This window comes from Parambassis ranga, chromosome 14, assembly GCF_900634625.1.
Source record: "Parambassis ranga chromosome 14, fParRan2.1, whole genome shotgun sequence".
Taxonomy (NCBI): domain Eukaryota; kingdom Metazoa; phylum Chordata; class Actinopteri; family Ambassidae; genus Parambassis; species Parambassis ranga.
This window is the reverse complement of record NC_041034.1, coordinates 14622240-14647649: the sequence shown is the minus strand read 5'-3', so window position 1 is coordinate 14647649 and position 25410 is coordinate 14622240. Positions and strand designations below refer to the sequence as shown.

Sequence of the window (25410 nt, the reverse complement as noted above, 5' to 3'; positions counted from 1 at the left end):
TTTGATTTAGTGAACAAAAGCTTTATAATTTAATCTGCTGCCACTGTCCACCTGTTAGCAATGTGGCGGTAGCATTGTGACTATGCAGAAGTTTTTTTTTAGCTGAAAACTGAAGAGCAGCGTTACATTGTGTTCTTTTTTGTTCCCACTTGCTATTATATTATTATAGTTGCAGCCAAGTATTGAAATTTGTGGTACATTAGTACCCAAATGGTGATGGGCACTTCTCACCCTCAACAGTAGCCATTTTGGCTGTATAGCAGAAGACGATGGACTGAAAATTGCTGCTGAAATGGTGACGGCCATGGTCCATAATGTAACATTACACATGTCTGTTGAGTGTGTGTGTTTCTTAATAAGTGCCACCATACTGTTTCCAGGCAATAGTCATAAGCATGTGTAAAGTACTTTGCAGCCTGTTATGATACAGTAAGCTAGTGGTTTCTAGGCAAATCAGCTTTTTAATTTTACTGTTAGTTTCAGTATCCAAAATGAGAGCCAAAGTTTCTAAGTTTGCAGTGACCAAAAGTGAGAAAAACACAGATTCAGAATTTAGTAAATAAAAAATGCAAGCTCTTTTTACCATTGTCAGATCGTGCTGGGATAACAAGTGTTATTAGATTCCGAATAAACCTGTGGGAATCTAGAGCAAAATATTTGGGGGCAACAGTGGCACAGTGGGATAGCAGGGTTGTCCAATAACCAGAAGGTTGGTGGTTCGATCCCAACTCCTCCCTAGTCACTGTTGTGTGTTCTTGGGCAAGACACTTCACCCTAGCCTGTGGCGCGCCTTGCTAGTCATTGTATGACATGCTTGTGCAGCAGCCGTAACGAATTTCCCTCTGGGATTAATACAGTATCTAAAAATAAAAATAAAAAATAAAAATATAATAAACTCATATATGTTTTTCTGACATCCTACCATTCACTATAAAATGTTAAGCTCAGTATTTCAGTCAAAATGCCCTAACTATCACAGAGTAGATGATCACCCAGGTCACTTATTATGTACAGCATGTAGAACAGCATATGTAGACCCGTTTCTGCATTCAGCAGGATTACTCTAATGGCTTTGAAAGGCTCTATGAGGCACTACAGTGTATATTTGTAACCCAAACCAAGGTCATCTAACCGTGCTGTACTGATAAGAGCTCCATTCTGATGGCAAGTATTAGAGAAATAGGTGGGGGGGTGGGGGTGGAGAACAGAGGCGGGAAGCACCCTTTTTCAGGTGGGGGGTTTTAGAAGCAGTACCATGGGGAGCTCTTATAGTGAAAGGTTATAACGTTGGATGTAGCAGCGGTAGATGTTCAGCACATGCTCGGTGGGAAAACCTCTCCACAGCAGCGAGGCTGGATGCTAGTGCTGCATAATCAACATAATTAATGGGTTGTTATACCCCAGTGATAAAAAAAAACCCTCATACAGAGCACTGGCAAAATAAACCATGTGGAGTGAAAGAGTGCTTATACTAAGTAAAGCACTGTGACGCCGTGAAATGCAATCAGAAATTTTACCTAGCACCATGAGTTCGGCGATTTCGCTCTCCCTCTCTCCCACCATGTTAGTCCCAACGCAGATGTATTTCCCTGCATCGCTCTTCCTAGTGTTGGTGATCATCAGCTTGCCACTCCGAATCTAAAAAAAACAAAAAAAAAACAGAGAGAGAGTGTTTGTTCAGCTGTATTTGCACAGGATCTTATCATCATGGCACACTGTGTTGGCTGGCTACTGCACATTCATAATGCATTTAATAATCCAGCCGTAATTTGTAAATGTGCTGATAAAATGTGCCACAGCTGAAGTTTTCTCTGTGTGATGTGTTTATACTTTAATGCTATCCCCATATAATCACATTTTTGTTATGCACTTGATGTTAGCACATAGCTTTGTGTAAGCGAGTGTGCATCAGTATGGCTCTCTATATCTGAGGAAACAGAATTTGCACTGCCTTTCAAGCTGCACAGAAGGTCACCTATTATGAAATTACATAATTCATAGCTAGTGCTACACAAGAACTCTGGGAACAAAGACGGTGTGTCTTTGTAGAGATGTTCCTTAGATGTTCTGTCAGCCTACTTTGCCTTTCTCAAACTTTTCTTTTTTTTTTTTACTATATATCTGCACGCACAGGCGCACCCACGCACACATACACATACAAATACGCATATGTATACACACATACACATACACACACACACACACATACACACACAACAAAGTCATGGAAAGACATATGCCCTCCATGCTGCTTTCAGTCTTTTCTATCCAACACATGCCCCCACAGGCTGTGGTAGCTGCCTTTATAGTGCTTTGAATGTGAGCGTCTATACTGCAGTCATTTAGTGTTAGAGGTGATAGCAGAGCAGCAGCAGTGAGTAGCTGTGATACTGCAGAGAGGATGCCAATCTGAAGACCTCGAAAACAAACACATCTCTGCAACCAGGCATCTGAGACCCTCTCCCAGGCATCAACTTCAATTAATCTTTCAGGCCAGTTATTTATTTTTGCTTTATGATTGCTTCTTTCCTAAACACACTGAAACCAAACTATTCATACATGGCTGCTAGAGACAAATAATAGCACTGGGCTGCCATTTCTTAACAGAGGCTAGAGGTTAAGGTCGCCTACACTGTGGGGTCGATAATGCAGGCGGGGTGATCATGCCAGACAGCACCTGGCTCGGTGGGCACTCTCCACTCACCAGCATACAGATGGAATACATCATTAAATTGCTGCTGCAGGGATGAAACCAACAGCCTTTCATTTATTAGTCAGCCTCCTCCAGGCTAACTTTCCACCACTAACAGCTCATACTGTCCACCAAATAAATAACTGGCCTAACTATGGCTGACATTCCAAATCTGTTGTAAATGATGCGGTTTTAAAAGGAAGACTTAACAAACTGTGGTGTTGACTTGTGGTCGTGTGTATGTATGATGCACAATGTCAACCTAGTAATCACACAGTGCTCATGGGGAAACAGCATTGCAGATTCAGCTCTCTCTGTCCACATTCAATATATTAGGGTTGGATGTGTGGGCTCACATTAAAAGTAATGAAAAAATAACTAAACACACAGCAACAGCCATGTTCACGCTGCCGTGAATGATATCAGTTATTATAACATGGCCATGTTTAGTACTGAATTCTGATTGGTCAATCTGTATTCTGTTATTTCTGAAGTGCAGGTTGTTGCTGTGTAAAATAAAAGTAAAAGTAAAATAGATTTATTTAAACTGTAGTTTTTGTTAAATTTTATATGAAAAGTATAATGTGTTATATTTAATGCACAATATATACAGTACAGTGGAATTACAATCTATATACTTTGTTCTCATACAGTAATTTAGTCGTTATCAAAATGTGGATAGATTTTAAACACGACTTAGTTTTTTCATTAAAGATAAATGATTGGTATTAAAACAGCATTATTAATGCTCTGCAAATATCAAATAGAACCCATGACATGAAGATATACAATAAATGTCAATATTGGTCAGTGGATAGATTCATTATTAGACCACAACCTTTCCTATATTGTAATTTTCATCTCATGGACCAATATTTTTCATTAAATGTATAATCATATATTAAATGCAAAGGACTGGGATTATCTAGCCAAATCCTGGATGAAGAGATTTGGGTTTTCATCAAGACATACACTTATGCACATGAACTACATGCACTTATACCACTGTGACTATGTAATAAATATCTCTTGATGACCCATTATCCAATTTTGTGGCAATATGATTTAGCCACTGAAGGATTTCTTGATGACTGCAACGATGATCTAACCAGTGCCACTGTCATAACTGTGCTGTTTGCTGTAACTACAGCAGCTCTAGTAACTTTAGCAGCTGATTAAAGAGCAGGCCATGAGCTTTTTTTGTTTTTTTTCCTGGACTGACTGCTTCTCGTTTTTAGCAACAATTCCATTGCTAAGAAATCCAAATGTGGTTTGTTCATCCTCCTTCTCGGACACTGAAACCTCAGCTTTCCTTTCTGTTCTGTTCTGTTCTCTATCCTCTTCACGTAGCACTCCATACCCTGAAGGCACATCCATCCTGAAGCATGTATTTTACCGCATAAAACACACAATGTTTTTAATTAAAATCCATAAATCACAATTTTGACTGGGAGTATGTTGTTATTAAGAATTAACTCAACACTTTATCTACATGTTTGACTATTAATAACTGAAGTCCATGCCCTATGGAGTAAAAAATAATGAAAAGTAGCCATGAATAACTTGTGGCTGACTCCTTTGGTCTTTGTACAGTAAGTAATGTCTTTGAGTGAACACTCATGGCAAAGATGCATTTCCATATAGAAAAGATGATTAGGGAGGACAAAGACAGGCACGTAAAAAGTACAAAGCAAAAAGCAGCCTTTGTATTTCCCTCAGAGGAGCCTACCCCCTGGCTCTGATACGCTCCACTCCTTAAATCAGAGATAGCTGCTCTGTCCATCACAGTCCCCCAGAGAGACTCTACCTGTCACTCCACACTAACACGAGCTTTGAATTCTCTCCAGCAGGTCCCTGAGAGCACGCACAGACATTCAAATAAACAAATCAACACATGCACTCACACACACATACACAGACACAAAGTACACACAAAATCTGAAACCTGGTTCTATTCTTGAATTAAAGGAATGAGAGGCCTGTTGTTGCCCATCTATCCTGTCAGATACAATATAAAGTCAGTGTACACGCAAACATGAAGAGACATCACTGCTGTGTGCGGCATGCCACGTGAAAACTCAATATATGTGATCACTGCCATACTGTAGCACATGAACTCTGTATTGCATTTGGGTACACATAAATCAGCATCCTGTGGTCTTTGTAATGTATATGGTAATAACTATTCCTGGTAAAAAAAAATATGGATTGTGCAATGTCAAAGTAGAGTCTTTTACTGTGATGCGTTCGTCTCTGTCATCTAAGTTGGCACCATCTTTCCTCCAGGAAATTGTGGGCTCGGGGTGTCCACGGGGAGGCTGGCACTCCAGCACTGCGGGCTCACCCGCTGCGACCATAACGTCGACAGGGTTCTGCCTGAAGTCGCCACGTAAAACTGGAAAACACACAGACAAGCAGGGTTGTAAATCATATTTGAGTATGAATTGACATAATATGTGTTCATATTACTGGCATTTTTCAAGTGTTTGCCAACATGTCTAGCACAAATGTGCATCTTATGCCTCTGAGCAAACAGACATTCTGAGTGATATTTTTTAATGTGAGAGCACAGGGAAATTGCTTTTTTTCAATTTATCAAATCAATTTTTTTCAGTTGTCTACCCTTTTGTTGTTCCACGCCACTGAAATGCAACAAGTACAAAATTATTACCACTTTTGTAAAGAGAATTAGGCCATGATCCTCTGTATTGTCAGTCACCTAGCAACAATATTCTCCAGAATTAAACCACTTGAGCAGCAGGATATTGTGTACTTGACTCCCCATGTTGAAAATATGACCTTCGAGTTCCATTTGATGACAGCATAATAAAGGGTTGTTTGCTAGCATCCACCATTTTAGCAAGCAAGCAAGCAAGCACTTTGTGATATGTTGTTAACATTCTTTTAATTTAGAATAATTTGCAATGCATTCACTGACAAAAATCACTGACCCCTCATGGAGTTACTCCATTACTCAAACAGGATCTATTGAGACTAGCTGCTGAGAAAGCTGGTTCTTTTAATGGCTGACAGTAAGACGAGAAGATACACAGCTACAAAGCGCTGCAGAAAGGTGGGATCCAGACGACTTCACTAGCAGGCGGCGCAAAGCTACCACAGCAATTTATCATCTTTCCACAACGAGTAGCCTGTGTGCAAAAAAAAAAAAAAGATCTTGCAGCCTGGAGCTGGAGACTAAGCAAAGAAGCATCTACTTAAATGAAGCCAATAGAAAAGTGTCTTTTCTTGGTGGCCACAGGCTGCTCCCTTCCTGTCGCCATCAAAGACACCATATGCAGTGGATCTACACTGTGGAGTGCAAGTGAAAGAAAGAAAATGGAATTTGGATGAAGGGATGAGAAAATGGGGTTCTCTGTAAGGAAAACAACCTCATTCCTTATTACTGAGCAGATTTCTGCCCCTGATGAGGTGAACAACATGTGCTAATGTAGCCGCCTGTGCATGAGTGACTGCTGTAAAGCATTCCCAGTTTTAAATTACAGGAGGGGGGCTTAGAGCCCGAACAAGCCAAGGGAGCCGAGCCAACGCAGAGAGAGCGAGCAGAACAGCAGAGCTGGTTTGGGGTGAAAAGACAGGAAACAATGAGGAAAAGCCGTAATGACTCCCAGATGGCGGCAACCCGTTCACCTCTGGCTTCGGATTTGTGCGTAATACTGGGCAAGCAGGCCTGAGACGCCCGATGAGCAGCGTGGATATGGGAGAACAAATTGGGATGACCTTCTAATTGGAAATACTTTGGCCTCAGTGTGTCTTTGTAGCCCCACTCCGCTGCTTTGCCCCTGTGATCCCTCTGAGCAGGGTTGCGACTGGCTGACTGCAGATGACTGAATGCTGATGGGAAACAGCTGTCTAAGGACCGACCCACCCCCCTCCCCTTCCCACCACTGCCAACACCGCCGTGTCACATGATAAAAGGCATTCCTCGTGGGACACAAAAACATGGTTGAGGTTACTCCAGACAGGAAGAAAGTGAGACCGTCGCAATTCTGTGTACAGTGTGAGCGCGCATGTTGATTGATTGACTGATGCTATCACATAATTCCAATAGCAATCAGGTTACACATCTGCTTTTACTATTGTGTGAGGTCTAAATGTTTCCGTAGGATTTAAGAGCCAGGAGTATTTTCTCCAAACCTGCTTTGTTGAGGATTTATATTTGGTGCTTTAAGAAATAATGCTAGAAGAGATGAGGATTAAAAGCAGAGAAGGCTTATGAAGGATACTGAAGGTTTTTCACGCTTGTTTTTATGTGAACATGAAAAAGTTGGGTGTCTTTTGCATGTGCTGTGTAAGCGCACAAATAATCTGGAACATGTGTTTGTAAAAACTCACTGTTTATATTCTCAGAAGGGAAAACGTATCTGCTTATTAAGTTATAATAGGAAATTATGCATGCCCAAGTGAAAACCATACAAGCATACACAAACGTAAGTACTCTGATTCTCAAAACCTAAACTATGCTAAGTCTGCTTTCTCCTCTCCATTTTCTCGACAGTCTTCAAATCCTCCTGCTCACTTGCATTAGTGTCTTTTCTTGTCATCTGCTATAGCTCCACACAGTTCACATAATGTCTGCTTATCTGTAAACATATCCTGACAATTTGCTTATAAGGAGTGATGTTGCTGACATGACTGTCTAGACCTAGATCTCTTAAGTCAGTAGCATTTGGAAAAGTGTGGCTTCATACACAGAAAAGGAGAAAGAATGAAAATTCTGCTGATTTAGGGGACGTGAAAAATTATGCAAAGGACAATCAGCATAAATTAAGCCCTCTCCTGTCCCTTAATTTTTCTCAGCCAATCTTGATTGCAGAATCATTGCTTTTCACTTCAGCTAAACATTTTTAATTTCTTAAATCTTGTTCTTTCTCTTTCTTGTTATTCTGAAATCACATTTATTTATTTCACATGTTGAGGCTAATCTCTGCATACAGTGAAATCCATCTCTACACTGTCTGAAGCCCTGCTTGCCTGTTTAGCTGGAGCTTTGCACCTCTCGCTGTCTTCTTTTCTCCCCTCCATCTGATCCCTCCAGATGAGAATCTCATAGCCCACTTCAAAGCATCAGCCCTTGGCCTCACTAGTCTGGATCTGACAGTGTCTGACTTGTTGTTAGTCCTCTGGTGCCTGAGCCACAGCTTGAAAGGCCTACTGCAGCAGAGCTCCAATAATCCCCTGTGCAGAGTCCAACTGGACCAAAAAGGAACACAATCAAGCCCCACAGACAGGGGCACACACAGTAACATTATCACACCGCATTGTTGCATGAGGCTGCCACAGACACCTTTTGTCACGACACAACTTGAACTCACCCACCTTTTGTATCCAAAAGTTCTCACATACTGCAGATTTAGCTGTACAGCAGTAATCGCTTTTATGTCCCAGAGTCAACACCGACATGACTGTAAGGCTCTGATGGTTTTCATATCAGATCTGCCAAAAACAGGACAACAGCTGTGCATGCTTCTGCTTCCAACTCGTATTACAGTGAAGGAATACAATTAGCAACAGCTTAGGCAAATGCATATTTAAAAGCTCCATCTTTCTGGAGAAGAAACTGGAGTCTGGCATGTATGCATCATTAGTTTTATGTTTTAGCTGGACCCTCATATAGGAAAAAAAGTATGACACAAATGAAAGCAAGGGGGAAATGCTGGCACAAGGAAGAATATATTATAGACAGAGCTACATTAATACTATTTGTATGGGTTTATAATGTTTTATGGGGAAATTGATTCCAATAAGCTTAGCATTAAGAATGAAAACAGCCAGCCTTCTCTAAGTAGTATTAGGTATTCATCAAATAACATAATAATCTCAATGCAGTTTACCCAGGTGAGAATCAGTTTCATCCCTTAACAGCTGTCATGAACAATGAAATTATCCATAGAGACCAAAACCATTTTTCATACCTGTAAAGATGTTCTCTCTGCAGCAAAGCTGGTTAACACAGAGGTAACTTTTCAACTTTAGAGGCTGCCACTTGGGATTAACCTCTGAAACTGCCTGCTTTTCATTTCTTGATGCACTTGTAGACTATTTTGTTCTTATATTTTATCAGCTCATGTCTGTGAAAATGGAAAAGAGAATGAGGCAAATCTTAGAATTAGTGTCCATGGCACTCTGGACAGTGACCGCACTAAAGCACATTTTTCCAACAGTGACTGGTAATAAGTAAAAAAAAGGACTGGCATCTATTACAGTGTCCTGAAGTCTTGATGTTTCCCAAAACATTCATTTCAGCCAAAATACAAAACAGCTTTCTTTGACTCACATATCCCAGATCCCTGACTTTAAAATATATAAATATAATAAATACCCAGGGCTATACCTTAAAATACAGCTATGATTCAACCCCAGCAGATATGAAATCCTTGACTTTTCTCACAATCTATCTCCTGACCTCTCCCTACCCCCTTCTTCTCTGCGTCTATCCACCACCTCCTCCTCCTCCTCCTCCTCCTCCTCCTCCTCCTTCTGCTCCTCCCTGCTCTTAGAGTCTGGAGAGACAGAAAGCTGCAGGAGAAACAGCTGCTCCAAAGAAAAACCAATATGTGCGGCTCATGTATAATAGCTGGTCAGATAGATCGAAAAAGAAGACACCCAAACACCCAGACAGGAGGTCCAATGGGCCTTATACCCCTTCTACAGGCACCTACCACACATAATATGAACTTGCAACCATGCACATCCAATAAAAAAGTGAAGGTCCCACACATACAAATTAGAATACATGCATTATACCAGTCTCATAACTATGCCACACGAGATTTATAAAATACACTCCAGCATCCAGAAAACAGCTCACACTGCTTATAAAAGAAACAAAAATTCCATGCTCGTCCTCCCCAAGCTCCCTTATTTGAATTTCATTTTCTGCAAAGAAATCATTACTCAAAAAAGTCCCAGGGCTAACAGATTTTTTTCGCATGCAAGGCTATAAATCTATCTTATGTGTGGCGAACTAATTAGCTCAGTAGTGGCTCACTTACCAGGCTAAAGCTCCCTGTTAGAATATTTGTTGGGTAACTTGTGTCTTTACTTGTTCCCTCTTGGCTACAGAGAAAGGGAAGCAATATGCCTCTATCAAGTGTTTAACAGTAATGCTATGCTAAATGTGATTTTTTCTTTCCAGTCATATAAATCTTTATTCTGTTAAAAGAAAAAAAAAAACAAAAAAGTTATTGTATGTATGAACCGGGTAAAGCACCCGGGGCTTTATGCACACCATGGTGCCGTGTGAGTCTCTGTGTGTGAGGATGGATGCACTGGTGCATCAGTTCTTGGAAGTTCTGACAGTCTAATCCTGTTGATGTACGTGCAGAACATATCACTCGTGAGGGGCAGATATTAAAAGCAGCTAAAAGGATTGTGTAACCTCCATTTTAATCTGCCTCACTCATCCCATCCCTCCATAAGAGGGAACGCAATGCTGAGAATAAGGAGAGGGCAGATATGAAAAGACAGGCAGGCATGAAGCAGATTAGGAGAATTAGTGAGGTGGCGGAAGAGCAGGGTGAATTGGAGGCTGAGTGGCTCCGATGAGGTTAGAAAAAAATTGTCAATGGGTTCCTCCTGTTGCTTTAGAAATGTTGACTTATCTTGCTTTCATCTTAAAAAAAAACATTAAATGAAACCCTATTTCCAAATGCTGCATTTATTTTGGTGTGCTTTCTGAGTAACAACGTGATAAACCCAGACCACTGGACTACATCATGCCATCCAGGAAAAGGGTATGTGTGAAATTCTGTCATACTTTAATTGCTGTATATTTCTGAGTTGTACACTGACCTTTGACCTCTAAAATGAAATTAGTTCAATTCGAAGAAATTCCCTGAAGGCATCTGGAGATATCACATTCACAAGAATACGATGGAAAAACTCAAAAACATAATGCCTCCGGCTACAGCTGTCACCAGCACAGAGGCATCAAAAGACTACACATGTCCAGGGAAACAGGCAAAGACGCTCAGTGTGTATGGGATATATTGTGAGTGTGTTTTTATGAAAACCATTCCTACTCATAATTTATGTCACTTTACTCTGATTTAAGTCTAATGTGAATAACACAGAGAGTAGATCACATCAACTGAACTTACTCTGGAGTGCCTCCAACTTCATCATTATACAACTCGTGATTGTCATTTTCAGGATTTAATTAGGTGCTTAAACATAAACATGTTGTTGTATTACAAACTGCCATAATATTTCAGCTATGTGTTTTTGTGCCCCTGGGCTGCAGGTTGAACCGAATAACCCAACCCAGCCTCACATTAAAATGTGTAATGGCAAGTGGGACCACAGTGCAAAACATAATAGTTTCACAATAAAATGTTTAAATCCCATTACTTTCTATAGGCTGGCAAACCAGCAACTAAAGGCCAACAATCATAAAACCCTATATATTAGTGGGGTTTTATTCAGGTGCATGTTTGTAAGACTAGGTTTGATATTCCTGCAAGTAAAACATGTTTCCACGCTACAGCATCAAAAGTGAGTGTGAGTAAACCCAAAGGCTTTCTACTTGTTAAACATAAAGCTCTGTCCTTAACTCAAATTGCTTTGGAATACAAAAATAAATCAAACCTCTATCTTACTATTACTATTATTATATTTTCTTCTGGCATCAAATGAATGCACAAAATCATCAAACCAACTAATCACCTTTAAAGTATATTTTCATTTAATTTAGCGATAGTTCACTATTTAATTAAATCAACCTTCTATTAAGCAAAATAAATGAAGAGAGAATAAATAAGACCCAAAAAAGGCAGCTTGGTCCATTTTAATAAGTGCAAATGCATTCAGGGAAGTGTTTTCATCCTCAGGCGAAACAATCATTGTGGAAAGAAATTGCTCTCTGAAATAAGTCACCAAACTAAAGTCCACTAGAGGTATATTGCAGTCCTATACTTGCAGTCCTGCAGTCCTCTTTCAGGTTTCTAATGATCCAAGCCTTACTTTCCGCAGCCTAAATACAATGTTTATGTGTGGGAGCTGTCAGCTTTTCTCAGCTGTTATTTTCTCAGTAGTCTACACTTTGTAGACCATTAACTGGAAGCCATAAAACACTTCGCTTGTTAGGCATGTGCTTTAACCCTCTGCCATAATGTATATGAAAAATAGAATTGTAAAATTAATCTAACCAACACACAAAAAAATTCATTTAATTATTCCAAACAGCTTGAATTTCCTCTGGCTGAGTGATAATAGGAGCCGGAAGGGCTAACAACTGAGTGTGCTGGGTGGATGACACTAATGAGCGACAGGCAAGGGGGGGGACACAGAGAGGTGTGTGACAGGGCGTTGACAGCAGCAGGCTGAAATGGTGGTATAGCCCAAGCAAAACCTGGAGATTGTTGAACTCAAAGCACAGTGACCTATATACTGGGATCTGTGCTAACAACATGTCTCTGTTGGGACTTGACCTCCTGCCAGGAGGTGGCTCACAATCTAGTCCCATGGTACACGAGCTTTTGCTTCATTACTTTTAGGGCCTTTTCCAAGTGTGAAGCAATTTACTGAATCAGTTGAGACACTGGTTTGTGATTGAAAACTGAAAAAAACAGGTGGTATTCACTGTTAATTGCAACGACACACACGTGAATCTGTTAGCAGGAAGGGCAAGCTGATGAGAATAGGAATGGTACAAATCCAAATAAGTCTTCTTCTTGTGAATAATGGAGAGAGCTGGAGGCAGCAGAAACGTGGCCCTTTCTCTCCGGGGCAAGAGTCCCTCACATGAAAGCAGAAAAGCCACACACACATACACACACACACACCACCCTTTAACCCTCTCATTAGTGTAATCCTGCATGAGAAGAGTAAATTGTCATGAATAAATCCACTTGGAAGCCAGCGAATGAAAGACTTTCACTTTGAGATGGTTGCATTACCATTTCAATAAGCGTGCCACGCTGCAAAACGTTGGCAGTGTTTGACAGAGTAATTGGGAACATTAACAAGTAGATAAAATATGGTTAGTGGAGGGAGGCGCTCATGTTAGTGTGTGTGCGAGAGTATGTCAATTAATTTTTTGAGCAGACCAAAAAAAAAAAAAAAAAAACACATTTCTAGATTTTCTTTCATTAATAAGGCCGATGAAATTCCCCTGAAGGAGAGAGAATGGTGAGAAAGATTTTGTGGGCTTTGTTTTAAACAAAGGAATAGGAGAGTAAACAGCAGTCAGACCTTGAGACAAATGTATTCCAGGTTATCGGCCCATAGAAACATTTGTTTGAGCACTATGACCTTAGCGATAGTGTTTGGACTATCTCCCTAGGCTAGGCTGAGTTCTAAATAAGCACCTTTCATGAACTGTACACAAAAAGAGAGGCAAAGAGGGGGCAAACTTCAGGGTATCGGCAATTACACCCTGCAGACAGCATAGATCTGATGCTTAGAGTGGGCTAGTCTTTGTTTAAATGAGTATCTACCCTAATTCCTACCTGGCCTTTGTTTGTGAAGGAAGACAAAGTGGTTAGAGATAGAAATAATAAAGTGCAAAACCCAGGAGAGATGCTACCAGGAAAGAGTGCACCTAGGTCACAAAGAAAGAAAAGGTAGAGGAGGAAGAGTTGGTGGTGGGGAGGGCAATGTATTGTAACAAAAAAAAGTGAGCAAGACAAAGACATAAAGAAGCGAGGGTAGGAGTGGAGATACAGACACAAAGAAACAAAGAGCTACAGTGAATGCAGCAGTGAATTAGACGACTCAATAGTCCCGCTATTCTTTATAGTGAGGCAGGTGCTAACATACACAAAGTTAACAAAACACACAGTGCACACATTCATACTTACAGCTATGCTCTGCATCTTAATGCACCCTGAGGTGCCCTAGTCTTTCCCCTGTCATCAATCTGAGAGACACCTCAGGGCCCAGGAGAGGAAGAGGCGATATGGCAAATATGTAACGCACCCCAGTATGATGGAAAAAAAAAAAAACAGCGTAAATCAGGCCAAGATACCAGACAGAATCATGGGTTGTTTTCACGCAAATATCCCAGTCTACAGCAATATATTCCAAGGAATATTAGGCTGATTGACAGATATACATTCTGTGGTGAGATACACAACATAGCACAACAATGCTTCCATTCAACCAGGGAAAATGAGATTTTTGACAGGGAAAGATGCTGACAGTGCAGGTTACAGATACACAATCACATGGCTCCAAGGCGTGCAAAGAAGCTCCATTTAACACCACTCTATACATAACTTCCACAGAACTGACAGATATGCGAAGAGATGCAGCACAGGGGTAAACAAATGGAATGATTGGCTAATTTGGAGCCATTTAGTGCCTCGTGTCAGATGTTCGATATTGGTAATAAGGTGTGCAGGCAGGGGGAAGAAGATGGGTGAGCGCAAGACCCCATTACTGCATCAGTGAAGCATTTATCTACCTTTTTTCTATTTGTCAATCATTTGTTATTCTACCAGAAGACATGTAGAAAAAAAATCTCAGCTTGTCTACACATATATTAAAAAAAACTTCATCCACTAATGCACTGTTCCACTTTACAAAGTAGCTAGTAGCAGCTCTCTTTGGCACTTCTAACCCTCCCCAGTCCTAAAGAGGATAAAGACTGCTGATTTAGAGTAGGAACGGTAACAGAAATAGAGTATAACGACAAGCTTGTTTGGTTTGGACCGAACTGCACCAGTGAGGAATGAATGGGAAGAGAAATGAATGAGGGGTGAAAGATGAAACTTTAATGATCCCTCTGGGGAAATTGGGTCATTGCAGCAGCAGAGGGAAGGGTACAGATAAGAGCAAAGCAAATATAGGATTCTGGATAATACAAGTAATTAACCCCGCACAAACACATTAATTATCACTAAAACTGATAATAACGCCAGGTACATGTAAGAATGTCTATGGAGGAAAACAAGTGTGCAAACAGCCATGGTGTGATGTTTAAGTGATCCAAAACTGCAGATCCATAAGGGAAGAAGACAGCAAAGACAGATTGAGCAGAGAAGGGAGTGCTGTGCTGAAGCAGTCCCCAGCCCCCTTAATTGGTAGGAAACAAGAGGTCTCTGAATAAACACTCGTCACAAGCCGGAGCCTGGCTCATTTTTCCTCTGCTCGCACTATCCTTCTTTTCTTCTGAGTAGTTTAACTGAAGCTAACTCAGCGCCGCGCTCCCCTCAAAGCTCTTCCTCCTCCTCTCCTCCACTTCCCCTTCACTCGTCACCAGCCCCTGCTGCCTATCCTCTGTCCTCTCTCATGTGTATCTGTCTGTTGCTGGGACAACAAACTAAACACCATCTGAAGATTTCCAAATATAACAAACTGCTCGAGCTAGACAATCCCCCTAACTCTACACCTTCTTCTCTCCCATCTCAGTCTTGTTTTTCCCGTCCTCTCCCTGCTGCAGCCTGCAGTCCTCCTCCTATTTCTGCTTTTTTGGTCCTCTCCCTAATTATCTCTCATGCAGGACAAGGTAGCCCCTACCATCCCCCACACCTCTGCAGCCCCGCTACTGAGAGACCCTGATGAATAATTTCACGTTTTTCTAGCCTTCTCTTTCTCTCGTGTTCAAATTGATTATTGTACAGAAAGCACAGCTAAAAGAGCAGCCCACTGGGTAATTTGTCTTTCTGACGAGCAGAGTTGGTGGATAGGTATGGGGGAGGGAAAAGCAGAGGGTTCGAAATGATATGCAAAGGAAAAGAGAAAACGTGATTATAAGAGAAAAAAATGATATTGGATGCCTCGCCCTTCTCTGATAGCTCATTCTGTTTGATGTTGTGGTCAGAGGCACAACTGGGAGAAGTGGACATTTGCATGAGAAAATGTTCACAGAAAAGTAAGCAAAGTGAGAGAAGTACAGTAATTACACGAAGCCCATTGGAAACAGCTAATACAGCGCCCTGTCATCTTTCGCATTCCCCCTGTGTTATTCTGTAAACCCCATATGGCAAAGACTGTTGCGGCCCTGTAGCTACAAACACTCATCTGTCAGTGTGCAATTCCACTTAAATATGACTGACTGATGTGCTGCTGGATCGTGCTGTAGCCTCCAGGTGTGTTTCCAGTTTCCATAGCTGTGACACTCCCATTGGTTGGCATGCGAGACTCCAGTGATGACAGGGAAGCAGGGTATCATTTGGGCACCACAGGAAAGCTCATTAAATGTGCGTGTGTGTACAGACACCAAGGCTTTTCATTAGTGTCAGGTATTCCACGAATAAGCTTTGTTGAAATACATACTGTATTCTGACTCAGTTCTCATTAACATTAGCTGACTCACTTGACTGGATAGGGTCACAAAATGAACAAAAATGAGGTCAACAGTTTATGTCACTAACGACTTTGTATTTCAGGGTAAGTGCACACCTGGATAGTTGCACCATACTGTAAGGGGGGAACCTCAAAGATTCAAGAAAACAACAATGGTCTCTTTCTGGGTCAGTGCAGGGTTTGTCACCATGGTAGCCAAGAAAACTGCAAAGAAGCCTTTTGGAGACGGGGAATCGTCTTGCTAATGACGGACTACTGCCACCATACATGTGCTGTGTGATGTACTGCAAACATCCTACATTTTATTCAGCTTCAACACTACAAAGTAAGCTGAATCAGCCACCCACCGACTATCCTCTCATCCTCTCATCTCAGCCTGCACTGCTCACCCTCATCTCTTTTCATTCCCCCTTGTGTGTTCCAACTTCAATCTCTGCTTACTCTCGATCTCCTATGTTTCCTCAAAGCCATCTTGCCATCTCTCAAGGCTTTGCTCCTCCCCATCTCCTTTTTTCCTCTACTACATCAAATCTTTCAGTGAAGCTGGATTTTCCTCACTGATTTTAGGCCTGAACTTTCCTCTCTTTTTCCTTCCACCAGTCCTGTTGTGCATTCTCCACCCGCTCCAATACCTCCCACCCCCCCACCAAACCCTCCTAATGAATCCCATGTCAGCAGAATACCAGAATAAACCACACAACTGCACTGTGGCTTCATGTCTGTCTCTGCCTCGACGTCTTGCTCTCTGTATGAAAAAAAAAGACAAAAAAATGATGACTACAAAAACTGCTGGCTGAACTTAACGTTAAGAGGGATCCAATTTTTCCCTAAATTTCATATTTCAAATAAATAACTATTCTATGAGAGCCAACACATATCACCTGTGAAATTCACATTATATTCATATAACTGATAAAGTAACTGAATCTAATGCAGCAAAGCTGCAGTGTTTTTCATTTATTGGGTCTAATATTGCTGAAGTTTGACTTTTATTTGTCCATGTAGCCATGGAAGCTATCATTAAACATAATAATTACCCAGATTTTTTATGTTCCACAAAAACTGCTGTTTCTTCTGGTAAACTCAGCACTTACTAAGCATGAGAGGAGTTTTTTTCCTAAAAATGTGTGCCATAACTTGCTTCCCTGAGGAAATTACAGGAGAAATTTGCTTTAGTAAACAACCCTGTCTCCTAGAAATAATGTTCATATACTACTCATTTGCAACAAAAATGTTTCGTTAGAAGCATAATGAGGAAACATTAATCAAAGTAGTCTGCTCACGAAATATGTCTGCAAACTTTCAGACGTAATTTAAGTTTACAGTTATGCTTAGGCAACTCAAATCACTTGTGTGAAAGAGAGATAATGAAGATAATGATCTGGCTTAAATATAAAAAAAATCCACAGTAAACAAAAGATGTGCTTATATGAGTGGGTTTTCTGTTGATCAGGCAGCATGAAAGAACATTCTCTGCCTGCAAAATCCATTTTTATTTTATCAATAAAGTGTGCTCTGTTGTTTGACGAAGAAACAAGTCTACCGAGTGATGTGCAGAGATAAAAAGAGTGCAAATAATTTCCACCTCAATGGAAAATATGTGCCTTGATCCTGCGTGGTGTTCTTTTTCAGGATGTGCTTTCCAAGCTTCATGTTGCTCTTCATTACTGCAACAAATTCAGCCAGTGATAAGTTTCCTCAAAAGGTGTGAGTGCAAACAGCGGGATGTCAAACAAGAGCCGTAGCTCTTTGCCTCGCTCTCTCCTTTGGTGGAGGAGTGGATCTAGTAGCAGCACATGCAGGGGGCTGGAACAGGCTTACAGGAACAAGTGTGATAGACGACCCGATAAGAGACTGACAGGGACAAACTGTCACATCTCTGTTGGCTCGGTGCTCCACAGGTACAAGGCATCCCAGGCAAGCCTGGACAGTGACAAATGGACCCAATTTCCATTTATTTATCTATCTGTTGTGTGGACCACAGAACACATGCTGGTCTGCTCCCACATAAATCTTTATCCTGTTAACACAACACCAATAAACCGACACATTAGCCCCCCCATGCAGCACAGGCTAATCAAGCTTACAGTCACACAATGCATAAAGAACGTGAACACATTTGCTCTGTTACTGGCCCCGCTACACATCAAAATGGACAATTATACAAAAATCCCAGCAGACAAGTGCCTTTACTCATAAGACATGTGTGGAGAATGTACAAGACTTCTTGCTAAGTGACTCATGGAAGTGAAACAGAAGGGATGCACTCAGAGAATAAATCTGGGGCCAAAACCACCTCACTTATAACAGAGTAATACGTTTCTATTACGGTGGGGGAAAGGGGCTGGAAAAAGCTTTGGGGAGTGATGGGGTCAGGGGACGGGGAATGCACACATTTATACTGTTTAGATTTGATAAGGCCTGGAAATTGCTGAGTGAGGCACCCACTTCTGGAGAGACAAGCAGCCTGCCAGTCTGTCCCAATGACTGCGGCATGAGGAAGCCTCGCATGACATGATGTCTCCCTGCCATTAACCCTGCTGACAAAAGCTTGGCTCTTACACAGATATCTACATTATCAGCAGCCCATGTAACTGTCCCATCTACAAACACCGGACTGGAATTAATACATCACTCTCTGCAGTTGCCCTGTTTTTGTGCACACACACTTCATTTGCAGTCCTCTAATAACACCCCCTTCCCTATCACTGACATTAACACACACACACCAACGTAAACTCTCCCTGCTGTTTTTGTCATATTACCTGACAGAACACCAACAGATTTTTTGCTCCGTGCCAAGCAGTCAGTGGTGTGAATAGCTGAGCCTCTGGATTTAATTAGTGCTGCGCCCATATGGATTAGCAAACAGACAGGCGCATGCACAAGCAGAAAGTATGTCACATTCCCACCTGATCAGCTCTTAACATTGCCCTTGGTGGTATACAAACACAGATGCACACATGAATACGCAGAGCGGAGGGAAAGAAAGAAGGAGAGTGGGAGGGGAGGGCGTGTTACAATCAGGTGATTTCTTTGCTGTAAATTTAATTGGTTTTAGCAGCAGTGCAAAGAAAACGTTAAGGTTGGCTTGCTGCGGCATGTGCGCGGAGACAGCTGCTCTGATGGGCAAGAAGGTGGGAGGGAGCACAGGGAGCATACTGGTAAAAAGATTATTTTAAAAACAGCCAGGTTGATAAACAACATACTGTCATACTGGCAGCTCGGAGATGCAGATGGATGGTTGGTCATATAAGTGCACCCTGCTCTGAGAATATTCACTTTTACATCCACTGAAGCCCACGCAGATGACAGATTTCTGTGGTGTTGTCAACAGAGACTGTTGAATTTGACCCAAGTGCAGGAAGTAGCCTTCTGCTGGGCGCTTCAGTATGTCTTCTTAACTAACTATCATCAAAAGTCAACATTACACAAAGTATATTTAATTAACATTATCACATCACAAATTTTTAGTTTGTTCACTTAACTACTTAAAATGCAAGATCATATCACATTTTGATGCAGACTAAAAAAGTCACATTCAAATAAGGAAAAATGCTTCCATGCTTATTTGCCCTTTTTAATTTGTAAATGTCTTGAGAGTGCTAATTATATGATGAGAGAGCTGGGTTTCTAATAAACCATCAGAGTCTTTGGAGCCACACACTCACATCTTATAATATCACTATAGGGGAATGAAGGAGTAGATAGGCTGCCTTACTCAGACCAGTGAAGCTCTAATGGGTTCCTCCACTATGGTGGCTATCTGTCATCTTAAGCCCAGAAGTCAAATCATGCACTCCTCCTAGAATTAGTTTCTCTGATTGATCTGCTACCTGAATGAATGCTGCCGTTTCCTCTTTGCTGTCCAACAATACCCTCAATACATGAGCCTAATGGAGTCATCACTGATGCATTACAGACTGAGAAAAGTACTGTGATAGGGTAATGGGTTTTGGTTATTCTTTACCCTTACCAAGGCTACTTAAACTGTAATGTGCAATTTAGTTTTAGCTGAGTGAATAATACATATCGATATATGCTAAGTAATTTGATGGTGGTTAGAGCTTTTTATGCAGCTAAACTTTTCATGAATAACAGTGTAATCCCTTGCAATTATGGATAGATATCTTATAATTAGCTCACTCTAATCCCTACAGCTGTCTGACTCTACGTAGACTCACCACTGTCTAGATCCAAATAGGAAGAAATGAAAAAGAGAGCAGTTAAGGATAACCTTTTCTGTGAAAGCATTTTTGACTCAATTGAAATGTCCTTGAGAGTGCGTAGAGAGGAAGTTTCATATGTCACTACAGTCTGCAAGGAGAAAGAAAGACACATTGAGGAAAAAAATCTGGGTCACGATTTTTATTTGACTTTTATGATACAAATCTGCTTGTTCCCTGACTTCTGGCGAGCCATGGTTGACTTCCATTATCTTAATTTCAAGCAACTGTCTCATTATGGCAGCATGTGTCCAAATTAATTGGTTTGTTGTTGGATGCACTCCTTTCTTCTGCTCTGCTTGATTAAATATGCATCTGCTTGAAGGAAAGTAGGAGGTCAACATACCTTTGTAGTAGTCCTACAGTCATTTGCAATGCAAGGAGCAGTAAGCTTCACTGGGAGTGAAACCCCTGATTAGACCCAGTGGGTGTCTCTGCTGAAGGTAGCTCTCATTTAATAGCTTCCATTGAAGCGTACTGACTAACATGCATGTGCTGTTAAAGTCCTGGTGTTTGTGAGCTTGTCCTTTTATTCGGAAACCAAATGTGAGTAACTGGGAGGCCTATTAAACATGGCAGACTGTGTATACTGTAAACAATGTACAGCACATTCCCTGCTGCGTGTGCATGAGAGTGTGAAGCTTCTACCACTTTCCCCTCCCAAAAGCAATCTTGTACAATAGTCATCTAGCAGTGCCGTTGCTCTTCCCTGCAGATACACTCTCAGGGAAGACGCATTGATATCTTTTACAGTAATGGGTCTAGCTCCAATACATACAGGAGAATGAAACTGTAAATAATGCCTACTCCTGCTTACTTTTTTTCATGGAATTATAAAAATACAAAAAAATATAAAAAATATATTATTATAATATAATATTTGTACTGCTGTCCTAGTGCAATGCACAATTTAGCCGGTCTTTGTCCTGTTCTAAAACCACTCTGCTTGTTCAACAAAAGTATAATATATATATATATATATATATATATATATATATAACACAAACACTCCACTGGGACAGATGTAGTTGTCTAAAAGATACAATAGAAACATCTTTATATCCAAAACTGTAACCAAATGGGTTATGTGGCCATGCAGTGTTGTGCATGTTCTTAAAAAACCTCACCAAGAACTTTAAATATCTAAACTTATAGTTGCAACAGGACCACTTTAAATGAAAAGCCTTGGACGGGGATAGCACACAGGTCTGGCCTGCAGATGTCAATGTCACGTTTATTTATATAGCACATTTCCAAGGCCACCGCCTACCAAAGTGCTTTACTGTAAAAATATTACACACACACCAATACAGTAGACACATTGAAATAACAGAATAATAAAATGAGGGTACAAATAAACTATTAAACTCTTATCAAAGCGGCTGCTCTCCGCCAAAAGTGAGTCTTCAACAAAGATTTAAAAGTTGACAGGCTGTTGGCAGACCACACATATATAGAAAGCCAAAGACAAGAAGAGCAGCAATAACATCACATTTCAGGACTCACTGGCAATCGAGCTTTTATAACATTTATATGCTATGACAAGTAGAAACAAACCTGCACTGATATAAGTGGAACTATATCTGCATTGTTTAGGTCAACAGCCTCTTTATTTCAAAATTACTTAAGTGGGTAAAAGGAGTGGTTGCAAACCTACCACTGACCCGGTCCAGCACACATTCTGCACAATATCTCCAAAAGAAACACAATTCAATTAGCTCACACTAGGAGGGTGTGTGAATTGCGGAGTCAAAGGGCTAATCAAACAGATAGGATTTCGTGCATGTCTGCAAGTAAACGGTGGATATTCTCATCCTTTGCCCTCTCCCCTATTTTCTTCCTCTCCATCCCTCCCCACTCTCCAACATTACCTCCGTCCCCTATGGCAATGTGAGGCGGGCAACAGTATCCGCTCTATTACAGAACCTCTAGAGATATCTGCCTTCTCAGCATGCAGCAGAGCTAGGGATGGAGAAACAACACACGCACATACACACACAGAGGATACCTAAGGACTGAGATAATCAATACCAACAGAGCAGCAGTAGATAGAGAGGGTGGAGACAGGCAGTCTCAAGGCCAAGATCTACTCAAATAAGCAAAACCAAAAAAAAGAAAATAAAAAGAGAAAAAAGAAATATGAGTGTCGAGACCAGAAATATTTACATTAGAGTTATCTGTGTACAGTACATTTCACATGAATTCTTCAGCTATACCCTATTAAAATTATAAGACATGTAGAGACAGTGAATCTAAGATAAACAACAACCAAGAGGTAAAAGAAAAAAACCTGCCAGAGAATATAAATCAATGAGCCCAAAGAATAAATCCATGAAAGGAATGAATGGAAACTAATTAAATCAGATATGTGTGGTATTTTTTAGAGGTACACATTAATGCATGCCAACAAACACCACATGGCTTCCACGGAGTCTATTTATAAATTCCACTTTGTGTAAGAGAATAGGTGACAGCAAGAATACAAGACATCAGACTGACAGCGCTCCTACACCACACTCGCTGTCTCTGCACACATACTGTCAACAAACCTCAAGGAAAAACTGACAAGAGGTGCAGGTGGCCAGTGGCTATTAGTGTAGAAAACTTCTTCATCTGTCAGTGAAGGGAACCAGTTAGTGAACCAGCTGTCAATTAAACAAGCACTCATCTTGAGAAGCTTTTCACACTCAAAGTGCAGTACAGAGTGGGCAAAAAAACATGTGTGGATGTGTGTGTGTCACTGTCTGTGGTGGTTGTTTGTTTTATTGTCTGGTTCAAGACCTTTATCGAGACATTTCTCATGGCATATATGACAAACATACAAGCATTTGGTAAAGGCCTATGAGGAAAAAAGGTCTGTAAATGGCAGCAATAAAAAGGTAAATAATGTGTGCAGGAATCCGTTTTCCAGGGTGTCTTAGTAGGTTTTGAATATTTGAAGCTTTCAGTGAACATGTATAGTATTTATTTACTGAAGACTAACTGAAAACCATGACACAAAAGCAAACATCCACACAGACAAATGTGCAAATGCTATGTGTTTTATGGAATGTCCACAGCACCAATTTAGATGCAAGAGATACTGCAGACCACCCAGGATCCGATCAATCCAATCATTATGAATCCTGGCTCACTTCCAAATGAATTCAGTGAGCCTATAATTAGCCAGCTCTGCTTGCAGGCCAGTGGGATAACATATAGGAATGGAGCCTGGAAAAATATGAGCTTGTTATCAGTCTGTGAATCTTTCATGAGAAGATGCAAAACCTGCCAGGACGAGGTTTGCTTACGGTCAATAGGCTGGTCAGATGAAAATCAAAACTCAAGTTTTACCACCAGACACATTCAGCCAAACACATGGTGAGATCTGACAGAATATACTCAATCAAATACTAAAGCAGCACAAGCCAAACATCTCTGAAACTGATCTAGGGGGTTCTATCTCTTTTTTTCACATCATCAACATGTTGGACGCAACAACATATACAATCAATTCACAAGTCACAAAAGGAAAATATTTTTTGGGGTGTTAATTATATGTCACAGGAACATTTAGATATACAGACGCCATGCGCATATGTAGTCATAGTTAAAAGCAAACCACATTAGCACTTGAGCAGCTGAAGTAATTTGTGCATTAGCGTAGGAGAGCGCACCTGTCATTCATCTGCTAGTGTTGTACATAATGTGGCTAGAAACTGGCACTGCCATTACTTTTACTACAAAACATTTGATGCATCTATCAAATTAGCTTCTATGCAGTACATTATCACAAGCCTACTCAACACAGAGTATGTCAGGCATACACATCACACTAAAATCCATAGAAAGAATATGTGTTTATACAGCCTCAAATAGGTCTATGATATGAAAGTAACTCTGTTTCCTGTAGTGCCGCAGGAAAATATCATTTTTCCATTTGTTTCAGTCCATAGCAGCAGCATGTAAGCATGTCATTCCCATGACAGGTGGCATTTGTCTCACTGTCCATCCGCTGACTGACAGCCAGCTGTTCATCCCTCTGACCTCAGAAACGTGGGGGCAGTACTATCATTGTCATAACAAGTTGTGCAAAACGTCACCAGAATCAGTGCAGGGGGCGGCGGTACTTGTTTGATTAATATACACAGTATACACCATCATCTAAGTTTCCTTTATTTAAGTTATTGAAACAGTAGATCACCTGATAGATGAGTGGTAAATCCCCATTGATCATGTGTACATGTGTCTCCAGGGAGGAAGGGAACTGTTTCATTAGTATCAGGCACATATTTCAATTTGACATCAAAACTGTGTTATTGCATTGTTCTTGAGGAACACAAGATATTTGTAAACCAAAAATTAATTTCAGTTGGATAATAGCTTATTTTTCATGCTTGGTTGTGATAAATTGCCAGTAGATTGCTGTTATGAAAATGACTTGAATCCTGACGTGCTTTGCATAACACATATCAAATATATGGGCTGGGAGGAGATAAAAATGTGTAGCATGAAAACATATGTGTGTGTGTGTGTGTGTGTGTGTGTGCATGCGCACGCATGTGTATGCATGTGTGTGTGTGTGGAGGGGCATTTAGGTGTATGTAAATGAATAAGTAGTCCCAGTGCTAAAGGCTATATCACCCTGAAGATCCTTTTAATTATCTCCAGTCCCTCTTCTGTGTCTCTTGGTTTCTCTTTACCTCTAAGCTTTATCCTCTCCTTCAGCTCCCAGAGCATCGTTTCACATTGTCTGTATTGGTGCTTCTTTGTTTTATTTTTTGCGATAGCCTTGGGTAGTCTGGGAGAAACAGTAAAGGGAATTTTCCACAGAGAAAAACATAGATTGGGAGAGAATGGCCAAACAGAGAGGGGGGGGGCATAGTCTGCATAATGAAATATTCTTTTCATATTCAATGCTATTGAAGATAAAATACCTTCACTTATTTGAGAGGATTTGTGTAAAGTAATGTGGATACTTGCAAGGTTGTACTAGGCTCTCAATTTTCTCAGTGTTTCCGTCTCATATAATAAAACAGAGACCCTGAAAATTGGCCTTGATCACAGGGAGAGAAAAGTGAATTTAGTTTATGGGTGTAGCAGGAAGATTCCAGCTAAGCAAATAAAGCTTGTGAATATGAGTTATTAATACATCCACACGTAGCAACACAGTTAATTGGAAAAACATTGAAATTGCCTATTTGAATATTGCAGTGTCAACATCACAATAGCTGCTGATGTTCA

General features: G+C 40.7%; 1 protein-coding gene across 1 annotated transcript in view; it reads right to left on the bottom strand.

Moving 5' to 3' along the window:
* The window catches only part of LOC114445740 (roundabout homolog 1-like), a 77237-nt gene that overhangs the window by 14404 nt on the left and 37423 nt on the right, over positions 1–25410 (bottom strand). The window contains exons 7-8 of the mRNA XM_028420917.1: positions 4930–5087; positions 1518–1638 (exon numbers count right to left, since the gene is read on the bottom strand). Coding sequence (XP_028276718.1) covers positions 1518–1638; positions 4930–5087 — 279 coding nt within the window. The remainder of the gene's footprint in view (positions 1–1517; positions 1639–4929; positions 5088–25410) is intronic.